The 25,274-nt window shown below is 31.9% G+C and overlaps 1 protein-coding gene across 1 annotated transcript in view; it reads right to left on the bottom strand.

The window, feature by feature from the left end:
* Positions 1-5,542: 5,542 nt before the first annotated feature.
* Positions 5,543-25,274, bottom strand: part of LOC111052171 (lipase 1) — a 34,927-nt gene continuing 15,195 nt past the window's right edge. Inside the window, exons 2-8 of the mRNA XM_039438868.1 lie at positions 21,648-21,825; positions 20,400-20,514; positions 12,749-12,992; positions 8,727-8,885; positions 7,712-7,793; positions 6,887-7,035; positions 5,543-5,900 (exon numbers count right to left, since the gene is read on the bottom strand). Of these exons, the coding sequence (XP_039294802.1) occupies positions 5,748-5,900; positions 6,887-7,035; positions 7,712-7,793; positions 8,727-8,885; positions 12,749-12,992; positions 20,400-20,514; positions 21,648-21,825 (1,080 nt within the window). The 3' untranslated portion in view covers positions 5,543-5,747. The remainder of the gene's footprint in view (positions 5,901-6,886; positions 7,036-7,711; positions 7,794-8,726; positions 8,886-12,748; positions 12,993-20,399; positions 20,515-21,647; positions 21,826-25,274) is intronic.

Genomic DNA, 25,274 nt, shown 5'->3' with positions numbered 1-25,274 from the left:
TCGATTATACGCTTATTGGAGTTCCAACATTACACACTTCACTTTTACACATAGAATAGAATGTCTTTTATTGTAGACGTGGTGAAGTATGGATAGTAATGTCCACTCTACCACTTAACCACATGGATTTTAAATAGAAAAGGAACATACAATATATGCAAAAATTTTACACTTGATAATGCGATAAATACCCGAAAATATTCGTATCTAGAAGAAAATTTGAAAGAAGTACAAGACATTTTCTATGTAATTGAGCTTTTAAGTAGCCCTATCAAAATAACTGAGAAACATGCAATCATTAATTACTGTACAAATGAAATTCGCAAGTTCCAAACTCAGGAGTAAGTTTGTTTTTCGCTTCGTGTTTAAAAATTTCTCTAATAAGTAAATATTCTCTATTTTAAAAGTAACTGAGTGTTATAAATTATTATTATTTTGGTATTAGCAATATCTAAATTCGAAAGAATGGTTTGTACAAATATTCTTGGACTGAAAATTTTGTGGAAATCCAGAAGACATTACCTTATTTTGAACTTTTTAATTTCGGACTTACCTAAATTTTGGAGAGGAATAGTCCAAGTTATTCTTAGTTTTTCTCTCCCGATCTGTGCTTCATTGTAAAAATAAAAAAAATGAAAAAATATATCTTAAACAGTACAAGTTATTCTTAGTTTTTCTCTCCCGATCTGTGCTTCATTGTAAAAATAAAAAAAATGAAAAAATATATCTTAAACATAATTTATTAATTATTGCATTGTTTTACATAGCAAGCGGTCAGGGCCAGCTCTGTGTTTTATTAAAGAAATTGAACATTCTGAAATCTCTTAGAACTCGTCTAATTTTGCGATGAAGATTTCAGTGAGTCACAAAAGTTTCGCAAACACTACTATTTGGCTTACAAACTCGGAGCTGAAGTAAAATTCACTTTCAACTGTCAGCATAGGTGAATGGGAAGTATCTATGTTGTTAACGAGGAAATACTGACAGTCTGTTGGCTACCAGTCTCCAAGCTAATGTGAGATTCAGTTTAAAATGTCAGAATTGATTGAATGGGGAGATCTGTTCCTATATTAATCAGGAATACTGACAGTTTAAAGTGAATAGCTTCCTAACCCAACCCGCATCATTTTCGGACATCAAAGAGCAAAATACATGAACTCTCTATCTCTCTCTCTCTCTCTCACTCTTACTTTACAAACACAAAACTTCAACCGTAACTTCGGCTAAGTCCCGTGTCTTATTAGAACTTGGCAACTTCGCTCAGTAACCGGCTGTTAAGAGTCGGGTTAAACTTTAATTGGCGTTCATCGTTGCAGCCAATCAGGGATTAGTGATGCTTGGAAAGACGCCCTGATTGAAAATGGATTATTTAAACACTGCGTCTAGACTGAATCTACTTTGGTAATTAGTAGTCTGTTTAAATTATGTATATTTATTGATATAAGTTATCGTTTCTCCAATGAGCTGTAATGAGTTTGATATCAAGATGTCAGCATTATTTGTAGATAAACATCTATGCTTCCCATTTGAAGAAGGGTGACTGTTTGGAGTGGATCATATATAGCAGAATACTTATTAGGATCTATTAAGTACAGTGAAATTCTCTTTGTTGCTGCTTTGTTCATATTTTCTTATACATTAATTTTCCTATTAATATTTTTCTTATTATTATCAATAATATTATAACTATTTTTTCCTTTTTTTAATCTCAATATTGTATTGTACAAATATGTAAAGGAGACAGATTTGGGGTGACCCCCGTTGTCTCCATTTATGAATGAATAAATAAATAAATAAATAAATAAATAATATATTCAATCAAAAGCTTCTACAAAAGAGTGAATAAATCTAAAACTCGTCTTACTTCACAAAAATAAGTTGAGAAGATCTTCAGCTACGATATTTTTTTATAAAAAAGTAGATACTTGTAATCTTGTAATAATAAGCTGATAATAAGTTTTTACACCTTCGATATATTTTGTTTTAATCGATAACCTTTCTCTTGTTTCTCTTTTCATTGAAACAAGTACCTACTACTGACCTACAACATTTTTGGTGTGCAATTGTGACACATTTTATTAAAATCAGAGGGTTAGTATTGTTTCATAATTGGATAAAAATTCTGTATTATTTAGGATTGTCTTTTCTAATTGGACAATGTCAACATTTTATAAAGTTTTGGAGAGAAATAGTACAGGCTCAGCATATTTTTTCCTCCAATGTCATAATTATATTATGATTATAGTGTTTTATACAATGAATGCATAAATAAAATAAAAATGAATAACTTTTCACTTGTATATTAAAAAGTGGGCAGATATCAACAAACCAAAGTAATAAAGTCAACATAATATTATGTTTCTATTTTATTAAAATTTTTCAATGGAATGTAATATGAAGTGAAAAATAGCACTCCTCTTCATGTAAGACAAACTTTACGTGTACAGGACAGTAGAATCATAATGTAGTGCGTGTACTTTTTGAATGTAATGTGAAATGTATTTTGGATTCTCTCAGGAGTACTTGACTAAATCTAAACTAATCAGTTTTTTTTAATAAACTGCAACGCTTCCTTTTGTTTTGTTTTTTTTTAAACGAAATTATTTTTGGCATACTATTCCTTGCTAATATTATACTTTAAATCAAATTATTGAAGAATAAAACAAATTTCTTCACTTGAAATTCATGCAAAATATTCACAAAATTATAGAACGACAGCAAAGTTACAAGTGAACAAATATAGAATAAAATAATTAGCCGAAACTAGTTCTGTCTTAGAAAAGAAGTTCTTGAAACTTAAAAGAATTCTTGAAAAATGATGAAAAGCCATTAGTTCATCCAATAATAGTTAATATAATAGTTTAATATTGATATTTCCTATTTTACCTTACTGGTAAGCTTTCAAAATACAAATTTATTTCGAATTCTAGAATGTGATCAAACTTATTCAACTGTAACTGTAACCACTGATTACTATAACTTCTCCGTAAATGAAAATGAACAAAATAAAATGAATAAATGATTCTTTTTTTTTGCCTCCCCCAACGAATTATCAATTTATTTATCATTTTTACAAGAAAGAACTGAACGGGAAAGAAAAACTAAGGATATTCCTTGTACCGTTTCTCTCCCAAATTTAGATAACATTTTAAAAGTCCAAAATAGTGTGATGATTCCACTCTTTTGAATAAATAATACAATAAATAATAATAATACTACACATCCAGAACAGAAATAAGCCAACACTGTAACAACATTCATAATAAAAAATACTAATAGCCTACCTTCATCTCCTGATATGGCCTTTCAGTGATTATTATAATAATATTATATCCATCTATATCCTTCCACATAGTGGTAGCCTATTCACTTTAAACTGTCAGTAACCCTTGTTAACAACATCTATAACTTCCCATTTAATCAACGCTGACGATTCAAAATGATTCACAAAATAGAGAATACATAATGACATGGATCAGTCCTATATCAAGACTCATTTTATATTGTCAGTATTAATTTAATGGGAATCATTAATATTATTAAGGGAGTGATGCTGACAGTTTGTAGCGAATCTCACTATAGAGCGACGCATGTATTGAAAATGCAGCGTTTGCATTTTACATCAATAATCCATTTCAGCATTTGTCGGTAATCCATTTCTCCAGTTTGTTTTGTATTCGACAAACGCATTAACCGATTGCATTAATGGTTCGCCGAGTGAAACAATGTGTTCAATTATTGAATGTGGGGTATTCCTGCTATTGATAACAATGGAAAGAGATATAATTCGTGTGAACATGCACGATGACTGTAGAGAATATACATTATTTATTTCTTGTTTGTGATGAATATTTAGGTAAAAACTCGACTATCATTGTGATTAATATTTCATATCTGTGATATATTTTTCTACGGAAACTTGATTGTTTTTCAATATGATAAACTAGTGGGCAACTCTTTTATATATTCCAATACACATGACATGGTATTGGCATGATACTCCAGTCCAATATTACATTGAGAATATTAGCTATACAAATATGAAAAATCATTTATCAAGATAATTTAGATAGATCTCTTTGGATAGATACTCAAGATACTATTGTACTAAGACTATAGAGAATGTGATAATAATTATTTCAGAATTTGATGAGTTATGTACTATAGATTAATTTGAATTTCATCATTTGGATTAATAACATCTTTTCTTTTCTAATTCCACAAAATCTAAGGTAAAGGAGAGAGGCCAGGATTGAAGGAATTGGTCGATAAAAACTTTGAAATATCTAGACACATCGAATTTATTTGTAAATTGTAAAAAATATTCCTAACTACAAAATTGTTGCCTTATACTCAATTATTATTCAATTATACTATTTAGTCTCTACTTTATAATTCTATTATTTTATTTCATTTCACTGAAGTCAATTGAGAAAATGTCCATCTATGAATATTTTTGAATAAATAAAGGGAAACTTGTAATTTCATAATGATACTTTGGAAATTAATTTTTCCACTTCATTTTTCTATCAATAATATTTTTCTAGTTTTATTTTCTTCGAAACAAGTACTGAGAGAATTTTCAGTAAGCAATAATTGTGACAAATTTTATTCGAATCCTTGAAAAATAAAAATAATATTCAGTAAGATAGTGAGCAATACCTGGTTAAATAGTTTCATTAAATCTAATTTATTTACAATCTGTGTACAAAATATCACAGTTCGATAGATCTATGTATCCTACATTGTATCTTATTGATGGTCCAGCTATCTCTCGTCAACTAGATTCTGAGCAAACATTTCAATATACGTATAAACGAAAATGTTAGCATATAATGCATCAAACCACAAAAAAGAAAAATCATAATATTTTGATTACTCTCATCAAAGTAGTATTTCAATGATTTCCTCCAAAAACTTCCAATGAAAACTGTATTAAAATTTACACTATGAAATTTTATTCCACCAGAAAACTGTGTAGCATAATATTGTTTGTTGAAATATCCAACCACATTTTTTGATGAGCAATTGAGTATCAGTTATCTATATAATGAGGTATAGAGTTTTTATATTCGTGAAAGATAATGCCCAAACTATTTTTATTCCATAATATGTCTTTTTCTTAAGAGAGGATACTCCTTGTGTATAGCTTAGAGCTTAGATCAATGTATCTATATATAATATTGTACGGTAATCTAAAGAAAAATAATAAAGCCTACATGATGGAAAAACTCTAATTAATCTAAGCTCTGTGTCAAAAATCTCATTTCTTCTAGAATTCATACAAGCCAAGCATGTAAAGTACGACATCATACTCTACATTTGAATCCGACTACTGCCAACTTATTAGAAAACAACTGTACTCTATAATCTACTACTTTTCTAGATTGCTCTATCGCTCTAGATTGCTATACCAGTACATTCCTCTAGATCTAGCTGGGAAGCACTAAACAGATTTATAATAGGTACGGTACATAGGTTGATAGTAGGCTATCCCCGTTTTGACAGTTCTTTGAATCATGTTTATAACTTCGTTTTTTTCAGTTTTACGATACCATTTTTAGTTGCATCTCGCACTTCTCACAAATATAATCTCACTGTTTTTACAAATTTATTTCAAGCTGGTGTATGATCGGTTGATATTATGCCTATTTGAACAGTTCATTGAATCAAATTTGTAACTTCTTTGATTTTTTCTAGTATTTTACTGTTTTTACAATTTATTTCTACTATACAACATATTTATGCTATGAGTAGAGCCTGAGTAGATTTATGATGTCATCATAAACTAGTTTTTTAGAATATTTTCCCCACAAGTAGTCTATGTGATTGAACTTTTTATACTGGATCAGTTTTTTGCCAACAACGTTGGGAAGTTCTCTTGATATTCGGTTGACGTCCTGTAAAAATAAAATTTCATTGATAATTTCCTTTTTTTAATAAACTATTTAGAACTCATGAGGCCATACATTTATGTGGAAATCGAATAAATTTGAGGTTTCATTTTCACAAAATTTAATCATAGAGTTAGATGATGTCGTTCATGAGTAGCCTCTAATACTTGCTCATTGAAAAGTTAAACTTGATAATTATTGTATCATGATAAAATAAAACTATCTTGTATTTTAAAATTGATAAACTGATTGGAGAATCAATATATTCCATTTGAACATATGAACAAATAGGTATTTGAATAAATAAAGAAATAGAGAATATATTTAAACCCACATCTTCATCATTCAATATTTTGCTGATCAATTCAATATTTCTGATTTCCATACTAGTCAATATATATGTGACAGGAACTGGGAACAAAAATGCTGCACCGTATAAAGTGACTCGTTATAATACTAGAGTGGAGTGTTTGGATTAATTTCTCGTATTATATATTTTCAACTCAAAATTTCTTGAAAATTATTTAGAAATCGGAAATATCTGTGTAATATCCTCTTCAGATCCAGTGTAGGCTACAGTATAGTGTACATATGAATATCCGTACCATTAATAAAATTAATGTACATATGCTGCCGAACCTTTTTAATTAATGTTCAATAGAAATTCGGGAATGAAATAATAGTAAGAACTAAGACCAATTTTTTTCCATTCCCAATCATTCTATGTTCAAGATTCTTATCCATTTTGTATGAATGAATGAGAAATATGCAAACCATTTATAAAATTGGCCAATCCATGAAAACTGACAGATATTTGTATCAATAATTCATACAAATATGAACATTTTTTATTCAATTATATAGTACAGTTTGAAAATTCTTCAACGATGTAGCAGACAGAAAAAGTGTTAAAATCTATGCACTTTCTATAGCAGCTTGTGATGGAAAGTAGAATAATATTGAAGTTAAGATCATTGTGATTAAGCGCTTACCACTTGTCTGGACAGGAAATCATTTTTGGCATAGAATAGAACCGTGGGTGCTGTTACCCTAGACAAGTTATAGCTGGGAGGTTCATAGCTTCCATATTTCTCGTAATTCTTCCTTATATTCTTGTAGTCGTAGGCCATGAACATTCCAGCTGAAATTTGAGAAGTTTCATTGAAAACTCAAATCATTCTTCAAAAATAGAATCTCTAAATTCTAGTAATTATTTGAAAATTACTTTTAGAATCTATTAAATGAGGCTATATTTTTTAATTTTTTGTTATGTAGGTAGTTATTCCTTTTCCAGAAAACTTACAAGCTTCAAATGATACACCATCTCAAAGCATTCAATAATAGAATAGAATTAATATATTGATGAGCTTCTTTAATAGTTTTCAAGTTTCTAAGTTACTTTAGTTTATAACTCATAGCCAATATCGTTTTATCTTAGTAGCTGTCTCAAAGAAATTAAATTAGGCATACCGGTACTCAATTTATTCTTGGATCATCTCCAAACCAAAATTAATTTGTTCAAATATGAAAGTTGTCTAATTTCTCATCAACTTGAAAAACATTTATTTAATTTTCTCAATTTTAATGGAGAACTGATAATATTTCTCTCTTGATTCAAAAATCCTCGCAATCAACCAATTAATTGGAACCAAAATAATTATCATGTAATTTTACATTATTCTACAACTCTAGTAAAACCTAAAAATCTTAGTTTCACTCACTACACTGCCGTGTAATATGCCATGCACTATGCCTATGAAGGATATTATCTTCTGATAAGTTGGTGAACTGCTTTCAATATTAAAAATACAACTTACGCCTGGCTATAAGCTGAGAAAAGTGGTCCAAAGTTTGAATGGATGAAGGTGAAGCATGTCTCAAGTACATCGGCACCATTGTCTGAAATATTTATAATAAAATGATGAAATATGAAAAAAACAGTATTATCATGAATGAGGAACAAAATTAAAGGTGAGGTAATTTTTTCCCTTTCTCAATACACTATAAATATTATATCAAAATAAGTTTTTATGTCTTAAGTAGACCTACATGGACACCATTGTCTAAAATATTTATAATAAAATGATGAAATATGGAAAAAGCACTTATTATCACGAATGAGGAACAAAATTGAATGTAAGGTAAATTTTTTTCCTTTCTCAATTCTATCAATGTAATAATTATCAAAATGAGTTATTATGTCTCAATTAAATGGTCACCATTATCCGCAATATTTTAAATAAAATGATTAAATTTATTTGAAAAAAGCATTTATTATCATGAATGAGGAACAAAATTGAACATAAGGTAAACTTTATTCTCCTTTCTCAATACTATAAAATGTAATATCAGAATTAGTTATTATGTCTCATGTACATGGGCACCATTGTCTGAAATATTAGAAATAAGATAACGAAATGTAAACAAAATCATATTAGAAATAAGATAACGAAATGTAAACAAAATCTATATTATCATGAAATAAAATTGTAGGTAAGGTAAATTTCATTTTCCTCTTCCAATACTCTACATGTAAAATCAAAATAAGCTATTGTATGCTAAGTATAATATACATATTATAATGATATTATGATGATGACGATGATAATGATGATTATGACTGAATTAAGTTATGATGAATAGTATAGTTTGTTATCTTTGTAATTAAAAAAGAATATGATATTCTGTTTTCCTTAATTTACCAGAAGTAGTTGTCATTACTCCAATCTAACTCGTTACTCACATCATATAATGAGGTACCGGAACTTGTTTCTGAAAATATTTTTCATATTTCTAATTCTACAGAATAGAAAAATATCAATCTCTCCTTACCCTATTCAGTTGTTCCCAGTCGGCACCAGTTAGGGTGAAGAACATGTCAATACAGATCCATTGGAAGGGTGATCCATCTCTGCAGAGATCTGCTTGAATCATTCTCAGGTATTTATTTCTGGGCAGTAATTCGTAGATACCGTTGCGTGTGTACATTCTCTAGACAGAAGAATTGGAATTTAAATTGATAATAGTCTCGATAGATTCCACAGGAAAGATATAACTTATCATGAATGAGGAACAAAATTGAACAGATGGAATTAAATAGAGAATGCATTCATTCAAATTCTAATTAATATATAATTATTATTTAACGAAAATCCTGAATAAATGCTGTAAATGACCCCGAAGACTTCTGTAGTTCTCATCGAATTTCCATCTAGCTGTTAACCCTGTTGTCAATGTCTGCAGTAGCAGAAGTCTTCGGGGTGATTTACAGCATTTTCGTTAAATAATAATTATAACAAAATTGAAGGTAAGGTAAATTTTATTCTCCTTTATATAATATTTTAGATATAACTTATTACTTACATATAACTTATCTTTACATGCTAAATTAGATATAACTTAATAAAACACACAATAAAAAAGATAATTTTATTGTGTGTTATAATAATCAGTAGCCCTAAAAAAAAGAGTGAATACTCAGATTAATCTTGATTGATGATCTTCATAAAAATTATCTTGGTAACGATGGTTGAAAATTTAGTGAAATTCTGGATTAGCCTCAATCCTTGCCTCTGCTTATAAATAAGGAAGTACCTATTTTAGAGTTTGATTTTACCCATCATTTTATTCCTATTTGCTTTGTAGATAGTGTACGGTAACACTTCATGAATTACTTTTCTTTATTACTCATTCTACCACAGCTAATTTACCTACAGTAGAACGTCGATAATTCGGACGTCAAAAATCCGGACCGTCAATAATCCGGATTCGTCTCTGGCGAGAAATGAAATTTTCGTACCTTCTGCCCTCGGCGCTAAGCTCCTTACTTTAGAGCGGGCGACGGGAGAATGGCGCGAAGCGTGATGAAATTTTTAATGTATATATATTATACTCCACCTACCAATAATTAAATACTGTATATGCAATTTTAACAGCTTTGTTTCTTGAATAGTGAGTGCTGAACGTTTTTTTATATTAATTTTGATAATCCGGATGGGGTCCGGTCCCAATTAATCCGGATTATTGACGTTCTACTGTATTTGATTTGAGTCTTCTAAATGTGGGCTGCGTTCACACTAAAGTTATTAACAAAATGTTAATAACTTAATCCTTATAGATATTTTATTAGATTGAACATAACTTATCATGCGCATGATGAACATATGTGTTTGTCAATTTCAGTTCAATCTAATAGAATCTATAAGGATTGAATTATTAACATTTTGTTGATAACTTTGGTTTAAATGCAGCTTTGGAGCTTGCTCTTGAATGTTTGCTCAGCACAAAGAATCAAAGAATATTGTCAAGTACCTATTCAAAGTTGTCATTGCTGAGAGTGCTGACATTTTAGGAGTATTTTTTAAGAATATCACTGTTATATTCTTGATTGTAGCCACAAAAATAAGAAGAATTAGGCAGAAATTAAGTAGTCTACGAAAATAATTTCTGAGCATACAGTATTCACTTGTATCTTTTAAAATAGATAGTCTTTATATACAGCATGAATTTTATAATAATTTACTTATTACAGTAATAGGTTCACTTCAAACTATCAAAATTCTTCACGAATAAAATCAATAATCCTCATTAAAAGAATTAAGTAGACAATTTACGTCAACAATGTAGAAATATAATCAATCAACAAAATATTTAATCTCAATTATGGAAATGTATTATTTTATCATTGAAACATGATTGTATTTTATTGACGAATAGAATAGGTATAATTTAAGTTATTAATTGAAACTTTGAATAATATTATGCAATATGATCTTGTTAAACTCCTTCTTTGGTTCAACTGTAATCGTCTTTCTATAAATGCATCCAAGACCAAATATATATTATTTACACTGTCTAATTGTTGGCAATTACATAATCCGTTGAAGTTTCATAATAATACTTGTAATTATAATGGTTGTGTTTGTGATTTTGTGTTGCAAACACAGTCCATTAAATATTTAGGTTTAGTGGTGGATGAGAAGCTCACCTGGTCTCACCATGTTTCCAATCTTAAAAATTATCTAATTATTATTTTTAAAAAGTTCTATTTTCTCAGTAAATTCATCCCACAGTCAGTTCTCAAGCAGATCTATTATGCACTAGTTGACTACAAATTGAACTATGGTATAGGCTGTTGGGGCTCAACATACATAACTCATTTAAAACCTTTAATGACGTTGCAAAAGGCGATAATACGGGTTATGAAAAGAGTAAGTAGGTTTGATCATTCTTTTCCTATATTTCAATTCTTCAAGTGCTTGCCATTATGATACATTATATAATTATTTGAAGTTCTTTCATTGTTTTTCAGGATGTCAGGTAATTATTGTAGTGATCAGATGGGTGAGGGTGATTTAGTATACAGAACAAGAGGAATGACTAACAATATGTTGAAACTCCCAAAATCCTATAATACCTGTTTTCAAGAATCGTTTGGGTTTTTAGGACCAAAATTCTTCAATCAGCTACCCCTTGATATTAGACAAATTAATATTATCATTCTTTTAAAAAGCAAATTTGCAAGTGGCTGTTATCACAACCGCCTAATTCGATTGAGAGTTTGTTTGCTATTTTAGGCTAATTTTTTCTAAAGGTACAAATAATTAAAAAGGAAACTAAATCAAGAGTGCGCTAATTGCTATTGTTGGAGTGAAAGTAGTGTGAATGTGTGTGTGAATGAAGCATTATAAAATTTTTAAGCTGTGCTACTTGCACGCGAATTATATTATATAATTCAGCAAGTAGTAGGTAATTTTATTGTACAAGAAACTGTCTTTTTTCCTGATGTCTATTTGTTTTAAAGCTTGCTAATTTTTCTTTTTTGAACATGTAGGTAATAATTATTGTTATCTGAAATTTTGTGATGGATATTGTAAGCTGTTTTTAATGCTTTGTTTTTTGTCAATAAAAATTATTTGATTTGATTTTATTTGAACATATGTGTTAATATTACATCAAAAATATACTGGTATCTGCTATCCTCTACATTAGGCAGTACCAAGACAGAGATCGGCAACGCTGTTCACTTATTTTCCTCCACTACCATTATAACGAGATCCTCAATATAGTTTTCACTTTCTGCCGCTAGACCGAGACTGTAAGAAGATTGTGAGTATTCTAGTATTTACTTTTACCACCAGGTAGCAGGTAAACTCATTCTCTGAAATTATTATTCACAATCCTCAGCCCACTATTAATTTTTTACAGAACTATTCTTGAAAACAACATGAATATTTTGAAGCATGCAATGGAACATGCAGTTCGAATAATTTTGAAAAGTGGAGCTAAATTTAGTCATTAGTTTTAAAGTGGAAATTGGACTTTTTGAAGTGAAAGTGAAATCTTAACCTTATTCTTTTTTGAAACTTTTATTTGTAAAAATTTGGGAGAAGACAGTTTTGGGCTATGCCTCATGTCTTCTCCCAATCATATTATAATTATGATCTGTAATTGCCAATGAAATAAATAAATGTTTGATTTTAGAGTAAAACATTACTGAACATTATTAATTTGTGGTTAGTTATAATATACCAGTGGTATGCTTTCTACAATTATTACTGTCCTAAGACAAGAGAGAGCCACCGTTCAATAGTAATAGTAATTTGATAAAAAACTGAGGAAATAGATTGTGAAAATAATTTTAGATAACAATTATTTTGGTTCAATTTGAGACTTCAAAATGAAATAAGACAAAAAATATCTATAGGGCAATAATCACAATTCGCGTTTCATGTGAATACTTTAAAGATACGAGTGAAGAAAGTGTTTAGGCCTACTCCTGATTGGTAGGAATTTCTCAAAAACTGAAATAAAAACTTTGGGATTCTTAATGTGGTAGTAATTAGTTTACTTACCGTGAACTGAGTACGGAACTTGACATAGTACAAATAGAAGAACTCCCTCAACGTCATATAAGCCACGGGCGCCATATGGATTGAGACACGTATCTTTCTGTTGTACTCAGGTCTCATAGACCCCATGACATAGGCCATGGTTGTGCCCATGGAATGTCCCACGTACAACACATCGGGGTATCCGGTCCACTGGATTATGTAGTCCAGCATACCGGGGAGGTCATACAGACCCATTTCGTGCCAGCTTGAAGAAAACAATTATATTAATTATTGAAAAATGTATTATATAACTTGAGTTGAAAAAGAACTCGTGTTAATTATTATATTAATAATTAGCGTATGGCTTTCAATGGTGGGTAGTTCCACCTCGACGTACATATTCCAAAGTTCCCTAATGGAAAACCGGGCACTAAGGTTATAGTAAGCACAATACTTGGACTTAGCGACTTGAATAGATTCTTTTGCACTCCTCATCTACCATCAGGTCTCCCTGATTACCGAACAATTTCTCAAATGATAAATTTGTCGAATCCTCGAATTCATGATGATCAGTTCCATTTTTCTCACGTGACTCCTAATCATATTGCTTACACTATATCAAATATGAATAAGAACAGCAAGGGTATTGATATGATTCCAATCTCGTTCTATAAAAAAATAATGCCAGTTCTTTTACCATCAATTACGCATATATTTAATTTCTCTCTTCAAATGGGTATTTTCCCGAATTTGTGGAAGTATTCCATTATAAGACCAATCCCAAAGATATCTAATCCTTCCAATCCGTCAGACTTCCGACCCATCAACATACTCTGTTCCATTTCCAAAGCTTTAGAGAGAATTGTTCATGGGCAGTTAACAGCTCATCTCAGTTCAATTAACTATTTCCATAAGTTCCAGTCAGGATTCAGAGCCAATTTCAGCACTTCCACTGCACTCTTGAAGGTTATCGACGATGTAAGATCTGCAATGGATCGAGGCATGCTAACAGCAATGGTTTCTTTTGATTTCAGCAAGGCATTTGATAACATCTCTCATTCGACTCTTATTCATAAATTAAAAAATCATTGTCATCTTTCACCTCTAACACTTTCTTGGTTCTCTTCATATTTGAGGGGTCGGTTCCAGGCTGTCATGGTTCCTGGTGTAACTGAGGTGGACTGGATGCCTGTTTCAGCTGGAGTGCCTCAGGGATCAGTACTTGGACCTCTCCTTTTCTCCATTTACATAAATAACATAACAGAAATCATTGCTCATTCTTCATTCCACCTGTTTGCTGACGATCTAGTGTTTTATAAGCATTTCAAACCGGGTGATTGTGTGGAGGCTGTCACGCGGATGAACCTGGATGTCTCTTCACTCTCTGTGTGGGCCCGATCGCATTGCCTGTCGTTGAATACACAGAAAACGAAATGCACTGTTGTTGGTTCACGAAGACGAATTAGACAAGGAGCGATTGATCTGCCTTCTGTAACCTTGGATGGAGTGGAACTCATATATGATGATAGGATCAAGCTGCTTGGCATGCTGATTGACAACGCACTCACTTGGGAGGATCATGTGAATGCTGTAGTGAGAAAGGTGTTTGCAGGGATGCATCAAATAAAAAGGTTGAGGAGATTTTTGCCGGTGGGAGTGAGGAAGACTCTGGTTCAGGCGCTTATTCTCCCCCATTTCGATTATTGTTCAATGGTGTACAATGGTGTTTCTGGAGAGCTCAATGGCAGGCTTCAAAGGGCATTAAACTATGCTCTGCGATTCATTTTTGATGCTCGATGGAATGACCACGTAACACCCCTGTACAGAGAACTTGATTGGCTAAAATTAGAGCAGAGACGATTGTATTTCATACTCTGCCAAACCTACAAACTAATTGTGGGAGGTACTGGTCCGGAATATTTGAGAGAAGGACTTGTACTTTTTACTGAGGTTCATCAGAGGGATACTCGGTCTCACCGCTTCTTTCTTCAGATACCTCAACACCGAACGGCAATTTTCGGAGCTTCGTTCTGTGTTACGGCTTCTCGTGAATGGAATGCTCTGCCACTTTATATCATCCTTTCCCCATCCTTATCACTATTCCAAAAGAGAGTGCACCGACACATAGCTCTTGCTTCTGGGTATTGACTTATGGCTGGTATCGAGGAGAAGTTGTATTCCTTTTTTTTTTTTTTTTTTTTTTTTTTTATAATTACTTATTTATTCATGTACAGTGCTATTTTGTTTTGTACCACTATGGGTCTTGTTAGACTCAGTGGAAATTGTCATATTGTATAAATAAATAAATAAATAAATACTTTAAATTTACACTTCGAAATAAAGTTCCTATTGATTTTAAAAAGTTCAAATATAATTATACAAAACTGAAACCTAACACAAAACCACTAAGTCAAATTTAGAAAATATTAAATTTAATTATTTAAATATAAAGAAAAATAAAAATCTCAGTACCCTTTACTTTATCACATGTTTCAACATTGATGCCATTTTCAAGTGATATCGGTCCCGCCAAACGCGCTATTTCGGCCTCCCCCTCCCTCTTCCTTTCACCTTGTAGACGGTAATGACATTCCTTACTGTAGCTCAGTTAAAAATTTAGGCATTATTATGAATAATACTCTTGACTGGTCAGAACAAGTGAACAAAACTTGTAAAAAGGTATTCTCAGCCATGCATGCATTGAAGAAAATGCACGATATCCTCCCTAGAAACATTAAATTATTATTGGTTCAATCTCTCATCTTCCCACTTTTAATGTATTGTAATTCTGTTCTTAATAATATGCAAGTCACTCTGAATGATAAACTACAGCGTTGCCAAAATTATTGTCTACGTTTCGTCTACTCTCTCCAACGCCATGATCATATCACCCCAGCCCACATTGCTAGTTCAACATTGAAGCTTCCCGATCAGAGGCTTTTTCGAATAGTCAAGCTTGTTAGAGATATCTTGAAATACGGTAATCCGAACTATTTTAAAGATGATTTCAAATTTACAATATTTCCATTAATAAATAAATCCTTAGTTTAAATAACGAAATTAACGTTTTGGTAGAGAGTTAGTGGGGAGGATATTTTTAATATTCTTCCCAAAGAATGGACATTGATATGTCCAAAGCTCCGCCAATTTATATAGATGCATAACAATATGATTATTATCTATAGTTATTATATTACAAATTGCTTTTTCATATAATATACAGTTCAATAGTTATTTTCTTAGTCTATATTATGTAAATTCATCTATAACTTTGCTGTATTGTAAGCTATTGTATACAAGTGTATAAGCCAGTATATATTGTAATCTACATAAATAAAGTACTCAATCAATCAATCAATCACCCCCTACCACCCTTTCCACTGCACCCGTCACGGAAAATGGCATCAATGTTGAAACGTGTTGTGATAAAATAATTCAAAAAAGGGTACTGAGATTTTTATTTTTCTTTTACTGATATTTAATTTTTTATTTGTGTTAATTAGCTCTCAGATTGCTAAGAACCATGCAACTGCTCTTCCCGTTGGAGGGGTGACCGCTTGAACCAACACCTCTGAATTTGATTCATGAGTCGTAAAAACGCTTCCCGGTGGTTTGGAACCCACCTAAAAATATAGGTACATTTATCCCTCATTATCATCCGCCTCATTACCAACGCACAATCCGAGAACTCATGTGAGCATCACCCTCAACAAAAAATAAATAAAACTAATGAAAGCTTTACTTCTGCATCTAGAAGATTCTACATCTAACTAGCCTTTGTCTATCGTTATTTAATTATTATAATATCATTGAATTTATCATTTTTTACTGAATTATCGATAAATTTATCATTTTTTACTGAATTATTTCCAGGTTGGGAGTTGTAGAAAAAGTGTGTAGATCTTTTACACTTGACATAGACTATGTATCTTACTATACGTACCTACATAAACTTGTGAAATTTCACAAATTCATTGATGTTGTGACTAATATTTTTGTTTTTTTTTTCGCTAAAATTTTCTTTACCATGAACGATGGCGCAGAATGTATTCACGATGGGTGTTCCTTGATCAATATTTTATGGCCATGATACAGATGATAATTTGAAAATTACAGATGACTTCTCAATTCATACCCAATGTTTTCAGTTACGGTACCGTGCCCATTAGCTTCGATTCAGAAAGCACCCCAGTGTTGATGTTTTGCAAGGATGACATTGATTTTGTATAATTCGTCATTTATTGGAGTTTTCTTGGTTCTTATTCTTAACGTTTGGATTTCTTACCGTCTCTTAAACATATTATCAAAACTATTAGAGGAGAATTTTTGAATTAGAAATATTTTGATACATTTGAAAAGAAGCAAGACAAAGTGTGTGTGTTTTTTGGGTTATTGGAACTCGTGAAAAACTTTTACAGTTAGATAATAAGTCTTCTAAGAAGGATTTCAACTGTTCAATCAAACATTAGAGAAGCTTGACAGAACTTAGTGTTTGTTGAAGAATTTAATATATTTGCTGTATGAGTTTAGTACTCTCCAGTTTTTAAAAAGCTTCTTAGCTACCTACTCAAGTAGGCAGAGCGGTGGAACATTTTCACTATTGCATGCAGTTAGACTGAAAATTTTTCATACTACAAAACAAGTTAAAAAGCAAAACTGCAGGTGAAATACGGATTAAATATTTTTTCACAGTCACTTAGTGTTGATATCAACAAAATATTATACGAGTACAATTAATACAAATTCAAAATATTGAGATATTCATGAGTTTTAGACAGTTTGATGAAAATCCAGTACATCTTTTTATTTATAAATCAAAAGGGAGTGTGAATACATTACGGTCTCGCATTTGTCTGGAGTAAAGTCAAATAACAAAACGTTCTAGTGAAGTGATAACAATCCATCATTTTCCAGATAATCAAGGTCGAGTGACTGAGAAAACGTTTTCAATAAACCCAGGTAACGTGATCACAAACCAAAGATTTGTTCTCAACAGTCTTGAGTATCGTATCCTAGAAACCTAAACTTTATAACAAACCCAGGGAAAGTGAATACAAAGAATAATCCCAGGTAAAGTGATCACGAACCAAAGTTTTTCAACAAGTAAATAGAGGTTACAGACCAACACTCCTCAAAAATAAAAGAGAGTGTGATTAAAAACAATGCCAAGAAAAAGCGACTGGAGTATCTTGTCCTTAGATTCTCTGACCTTTAAATCCGACTACCGTCTTCACTTCAAGCTAGACAGCGATGCAGCATCTACCCTTGTCCTTCTTCTTTACAGGGTGGAGTTGATAGGAACCCTCATGAACCACGAAATACACGAAGATGCAACATTGGACTCCAACATCGTCCATTTCATCTGTCTCTACTGTTTCTCTCTCCCTGTGCTTTATCTGATGTTGCTCATTGGTCATTACTCGAAAACAGGTTGTATGGTGATTGGTAAAATTGTACCATTAGTACATGGAGTGGGGTTCACTATGGCGATTATGTCTTTCATACATTGTTTGTACACCGTAATCACCGCAACTGATAGTTTGATATTTTTCTACTACTCGTTACTTCCGGGGTCACCTTGGATGTCTTGTGAGGGATTCCATGATGGCGAGTGTTTAGGGTATGAGGAAATGAAAAGTTGTCAACGTACCCCCGTCGACCAACCCTGTATTACTAGCAAATCACCCCCTATGGAGGTACTTTCAGCCTACCATTACCGGAAACACGTGATGATGGAGATAGGTTTCTACGAAATGACTGACCACAAGTTGAGTTATTTCAAGGTTGCCTTTTCTGCGGTAGCTTGTGTGATCTTAGCTCTAGTCACTGACCTCAACTTCAAGTCAGGGAAGGCTTCAAAGGTGATCCTTGTCATTCACATAATCATGCAGGTTTTTGTGTTGATTGTTGTGTCTTTTCTCAGCACACCCGCCGAGAACTACCCCAAACATTCTATGAATTCCGGGTTTCTGGACGTTTTTCAAGTGCAGTATGACTCTCTGATGAACCCTAATGACTGGATGCACTCGTTCCTGTTTGTGGTGCAATCTATGAACGCCGTATCAGTGAGTACGCCTCTGATGGGCTCATACATGCCAAGAAAATCTCAGGCAGACTTGTTCGCGCTAGAAGTGGCACTAATATTACTATTTCTTTACCTTCTCGGCGAGGTTTTGATATCGTCTTTCATGAGTGCTATAGCTATTAACATGCGAGTCGGTAAAGGAAGCTTGTACGCCTCATTTCAAGACAATCTTTTCGTGATTATTCCCCAAATATTCGGCATGTCCCAATTTTCCCCAAAAATTCTAACCCTTCTCTTCTACGGGTACCTGTTTTTCACGAACATATGGAGAGCGCAACTAATTCTTTCATCCATCTATGAATCTTTCGCTGATATGAAACCGATCATACGTATCTACCGATTTTACATCCGTACATTTTCATGCTTTCTAATATTCATCCTTTGTTTACCGATTTACATTGAAGGGTTCTTAGATCATTGTCTTTATTTTATCAGGTTCCTGGAGCTCACCTACCTTGCCATCATACATGCCATACTCTCCACAAGTATTTTATACATCTATGGTTCACAGAAAATCTGCGACGATCACCATTTCATCTACGGCAGTCAACCAGTTACTTTCTACCGTGTCATGTTGTTGTTGATTCCTATATTTTTCGTTATTTCCTGGTCATTCCTATATGTAAATATGTATCGATCTCAAATGATGAGCTTCCTCTTCAGAAGCCCACTGTTCATGATCTGTTATGTTATAAGCCTCATTCCCCAGCAGCTAGGAATGCTCTACAAGGTCATCTATTACTTAAAACGACAAAATATGATACACTTGTTGAGATGTGAGGATGATTGGGGTGATCCGAACCCTCAGGTGCGCAAGGAGAGGATTATCTATCATCCTCGGAAAGAGAACAAATATTTCAGGAGGTTGGATACATGTAAACATGATTGTTTGAGGTACAATCATATTTTGCCACTGATTGTGACTGAGGAGGCTATCAATCATAAATTGAGTTTTTTGCTGTGTAAGCGGAATTTGTTCTCGAAATCGCAGGTTGGTATTGGAAAACTGGCCAACGAGATTGATGTCAAGTGATCATAATAAAAGTTTTGTTGTATAATCTTGTGTTTCTCTTTTTTCTATAATAGTGACTAGTTTAACCCACATTATTGAGTATTTCATATCATTCAAGTGATGGATTATAGCAATAAAAAGTCGCACTTGTAATCGAAATTGAATTGTATGAAACGATACAATACTTGTCAATATTTGAGGGTGTGTGCAACATGTGCACACACAGCGCGGTCAGCGGTCAGAATGATATATATTATAGATATTCATGATATAATAATATGTAGTCCATATTATCTTTTATATCCTTTCAAAACCGTTGGACCTCGAAACGCTTGATCGCTGTGTGTGCACACACCCTGAAACGCTGTCAATAATACATTCCATCTCTGCTTATAATTTACTTACGTTTTTAATTAGTAATTGTTACCTTCCATTAATATGATAACTTTACTTATTACTTCCAATACGTCACTTTTACTTCATTATTATTTGTTTTTACCATACTTATTCATTGTAATAGCTGTACCTATTACTGGGCTGAATGTATTTATTACAGTAACTTGAAGAGAAATTACCTGAATTCCCAAAACTTTGGATCCAGTACCGACATGTTGACATGATTTCTTCCATACAGATTTCCTCGCACGTTGCCAATCCACACATCAAATCCTGCCTCGTACATCATGTATGCTGCAAATATAAAATGAAATATATTTTCAAAAGTTCAAATCTAGTTAAAAAAAGTGATCGACTGTGGATATATAGTTAGAGTGGACCTGGATATTAAGTATAAGTAATGAGTTGAAAAGTAGGCTATACTGTCTGATTATTTGATAGAATAGTGTATGTTTCTGTTATAGATTCTCTAACAAAGAATATCATATAATTCTGTATATTCCTGTGAAATGCTTGATACAGACTATAATATACTCAGGAGTTTGGTTCGAATTGATGGAGTGGAGCAGTTTAGTTTACTTTTTAGACATACTTCTATAAAAATTCGGAAAGGGAACAACAGTTTCGGGATGCTTGTTGGTCCTATTCTGATCATGTATATGATTCGTGTATTAAAAAATGTAAAATATATAAATAAATATGAGGTTGCTCAAGTTCAATTTCACCGTTTATCAAATAAGAATATGAGTACACTACATTTAATATAATAGAATAATACAGTATACAGTCACTTTTTGTGTAGTTGAGAAGTTGATATTGTGGTAATTATTCATATTGAATGAAAAAGACTAAGAAATTGTCAAAAAACCACAGATTCATTGATACTTAGAGAGACCGGTTTCGGTTATTACACCATTGTCAATCTCTGATAAACTAGAATAAACTAACAGTTTACCAGAGATTGTCAATGATGTAATAACCGAAACCGCTCTTTCTAAGTATCAATAAATCTGTGGTTTTTTGACAATTTCTTAGTCTTTTTCATTTAACAGTATACAGTATAAGCCTTTCTATGTAAGTATTGATTACATTGTAATTCTAAAATATATTATATAGATTATAACAATTGATCCACACCTTTCAATTTACAGTGTTTTCGAAATTATTCAATTATTTCAAAATGGTGGAGACACGAAGATCTAGTCAACCATCACAAATTTTATTCGAGAATAGAAACAAACATGTATTTTGTATTGTAACATACTAGCTTTACTCATGTTTTATCTAATTATTTCTAATGTTAGTAGCATATTAACATGGTTTTCAATCATTTTATTGTTTGTACTGATTCTACTTTTCCATGACATTATCCATGACATATTCACTTTTTCAAAATATTTTAATTTTTGTCAACTGATGATACTCACGCAAATCCCGTTTGGGCCCCTGCATAACCCATGTCTCAGTAGAGCCCATAACTCCATGCTGTAATAGTACGGGTCTCGCCATTGGTCGAGCCAGCCTGTGCAGAGTTAACACGTAACCGTCATAAGTTACAAACCTATGACTCTCAACGTTGTAACCATAGTAGTTTATTAGCTGCTCCTGTGGAAAATTAATAGAAGAAAATGAAAATTACATTATAAATAATGATAATCACAAAGAACTACTGGTAACCTACTTACTGTACCTTTATTTTCTATTACATTCCAGACGTGACTAGGCCTATATAGTTTAAGATGATTCCCACCTTTATCAAGAGTCAAAATTTACTAGTAGTTCTTTTAAATTAATCTTCCTTATGGCCTTATTGAAATACTTGAGAGGAGATTGATTATAAATTAATTCAGAAGGTATTACAAATCGTGCAACCTATTCTGGCACAAAAAAAAGACGAATTGACTACTTAACGCGCAAGTCTAAAACTCAGGTGTGCTTCATTCACAGCAAAGACGTTTGATAATATTGATTAATATATAGATTTAACATATTGATTAATAGATCAATCACAAAAAAGACTCCATCCTTGTATCACCCATGATAGTGTTGAATCAACTCTAAAAAAATCAAGTACATTACGAAAATTGTAATTGTAAAACTGGAATTACGAATTTCACAGCTTGTAATCGTGTGATGAAAACACTGAGATGTCCGAAATATCACTAACTTATTTTAAAATTACCTACATGTTTCAACACCAATACTGTCATCTTCAGTGTGAAAATTCAAAACTTTTGAAAGAAGTTTCAATCTTCAAAAATTTTTAATTTTCACACTGAAGATGACACCATTGGTGTTAAACTGCTAGATACAGGTATTTGATATTGGAACATGTATGTAGTTCTACAATAAATAAGTGATATTTCTGACAACATCCCAGTTTTTTCATTATGGATAGATATCACAACATCTCTCCAATTACAGTATCTGAAGCTAATAATCACTTGAAGTAGAAGATATACCCATAGAGAAACAAACGCTATTGTTTCTCTATGATATACCTTAGCAGCAGATATAGCTGATAAACAGGGTGTTTCAGAAGTAGTGTCGAACATTTTTGGGTATTGTTCCTGGATGATAGGAGACTACAAATGTCGTATTTTAGGTGTCCAAAACTCAGCGGTTATCCTTGTAGCTGCCATATTGTTTTTTTCACTTAGGAATTCTTATCTTAATAACGAAATACTGTAATGATCTGAAATTTGGCATGAATATTTATGCTATAAAGACTCAACTGTAAAAAATAAAATATTACTACTTCTGAAACACTCTGTATAGCTGAAATAGCAGATATTCAAACAGAAAGGTTATCAAAAATCTTTATTATATAATACAATAGGCTTGATGTTCAAGTTTGGACTTTTTTTATAGGGCTACAGTACTACAATTGATAGAATTGAAAAGAAAATCTCACATAGCCTACTGTACTTTTTTTAGATGTTTCATTTATAAAAATAATTAATAAAGGGAACTTGAGATTTTGTATTTCCTTCTAATGATATTGAATTAAGGTAAAAGAATATTAATAATCAGTATCATGCACCAAGCAAAATGATCATTCAGTCCATGAATCTTATAACTAAACTCTCATCAGAGTTTTAAGTTATAATGATTATAAGTCTAATTCATCTCAAAAGCAGTAATAAATAGTTCCACAATAAAGAACAAATAACTCGTGCAATTACTATGTAGACAAATAGTTGATAAAATGGAGCAGCAATAAATAAACTAGAGAAAGTGATTTATATTTTGAACGATTTTATAAGATCATCCCAGCCTCGTCTAGTCTGGACGAGAGGATAACTATTTTCTAAATTATTGTCCGTGATCTAACCATAATCCTTCCAATAGAGCACCATCTACCATCTCTCACTCAATCATTACTTTCCATTCACTCACACTCTTTCACTCAATTTCTCTCTCTTACACACTCAATTTCTCTCTCTTTCATCTCTCCAACTTCTCCTCTCTCACCACTATCCTCTCTATTACATTTTCCTCTCTCTTGAAGATTATCAAATTCTATCTTCTGGATAAATGTGGGTAGACTCCGTGTGCTAAAATGGGGTGCAGTCACTTACATAACAGTTCATTGTACTTGAGTCGCTTGTTAGGTGTCTATTATTGATTGGTTAGGATAGGTCAGGCACTAACAACAATTTATCTATCACTATGGAAAGTAGAGTACCAGCACAATAAAGTTCGAAAACAATTTCCATCATTATTAGGTCAGCGATACCTTGAATTTATGATTCTCGATTGGTCTTTTGATGTTTCTTAGTATATAACTTCACCAACATTGTCGGTTTGTTCAAAAGACTTTATAAATTGGATTGAAATATAGCTGAGAGAAACTGAAGATTCTATTGAATTGTGAGGTTAGAATTAAAATTCTCTATTTATGTATGTTACAATATAACTGGCTTATACACTTATTTACATTAAATGACAGTATTGCTTATTATTCTACGAATTTCACAATGCATGGAAAATAATTGATGAGAATAAAGATTAATAATGCAGTTTGAATAACGATAATATAATATTGTGATATAACTAAATAAATCGGCGGTGTTACAACAAATAATAATTGTCGCTTCTCTGGAAAGGATATAAAATATTATCCTTCCCATAAACACACGATCAGGGTAAAGCTGCGTTTACACCAAAGTTATTAACAAAATGTTAATAGCAAATCTTATTAATCCTTATAGATTCTATCAGATTGAACATAACTTATCATACACATGATAAACATATGTGTTTGTCAAGTTCCGTTCAATTTAAATAGAATCTACAAGAAAATTAAGTTATTAACATTTTGTTAATAACTTTGGTGTAAATCCAACTTAAGACGGTCCAAACATGAAAAATTTAGTCTTCATTCTGATAGAACACTATACACATAGAAAAACTAGTCTGTTGTACCATAGAGGAACAATAGGGTAAGTTATTTTTTTCACGCTATTGTTTCTCTATGGTAGTACCTTATACTCTGAATAAAACAAATTGAGGCTTGGAAAGAATATCCTTGTTAGCAAATTGTGCGGAATTTCTATCTTTTCATGCAAGTCCGAGTATCCATATATACATAATTATATACAATAAGAAAAACAACAGGCTCTCGCCTAAAACTACTTTAAATCTTACAGTCTATAATATTACTGAACATATTTGTATAGCCAGCTCTGCATCGGCTGTGTTGTCAAATTGAAAAAATCCAATCATAGGATCTTGCATGGAGATTGAATTTTTGCACAATTTGACAACATGGACATCTTGTCTCAACTTGCTTCATTCATAGTATATAGTTTCTCAATGCTATAGGCTGAGCCCACAGTGACAAATAACATGATTTTTGTTCAAATTTATCTTATTACCATCCAATACCCTAATCGAGTAATCAAATCCAAAGAATTATCAACACTTTGGAGAAACAGATATCTCCTATGCAACTAGCTTCTATAATTTATTTTATCTATATATTTATATCTATAGATTGGGAGAGAATTAACAGGATAAACCCAAAGCTGTTTCTCTCCCTAAAGATGCAT

The sequence above is a fragment of the Nilaparvata lugens genome, chromosome 12, assembly GCF_014356525.2.
Source record: "Nilaparvata lugens isolate BPH chromosome 12, ASM1435652v1, whole genome shotgun sequence".
NCBI lineage: Eukaryota > Metazoa > Arthropoda > Insecta > Hemiptera > Delphacidae > Nilaparvata > Nilaparvata lugens.
The sequence above is the reverse complement of the archived record's forward strand: the minus strand, read 5'-3'. Positions and strand labels throughout refer to the sequence as shown.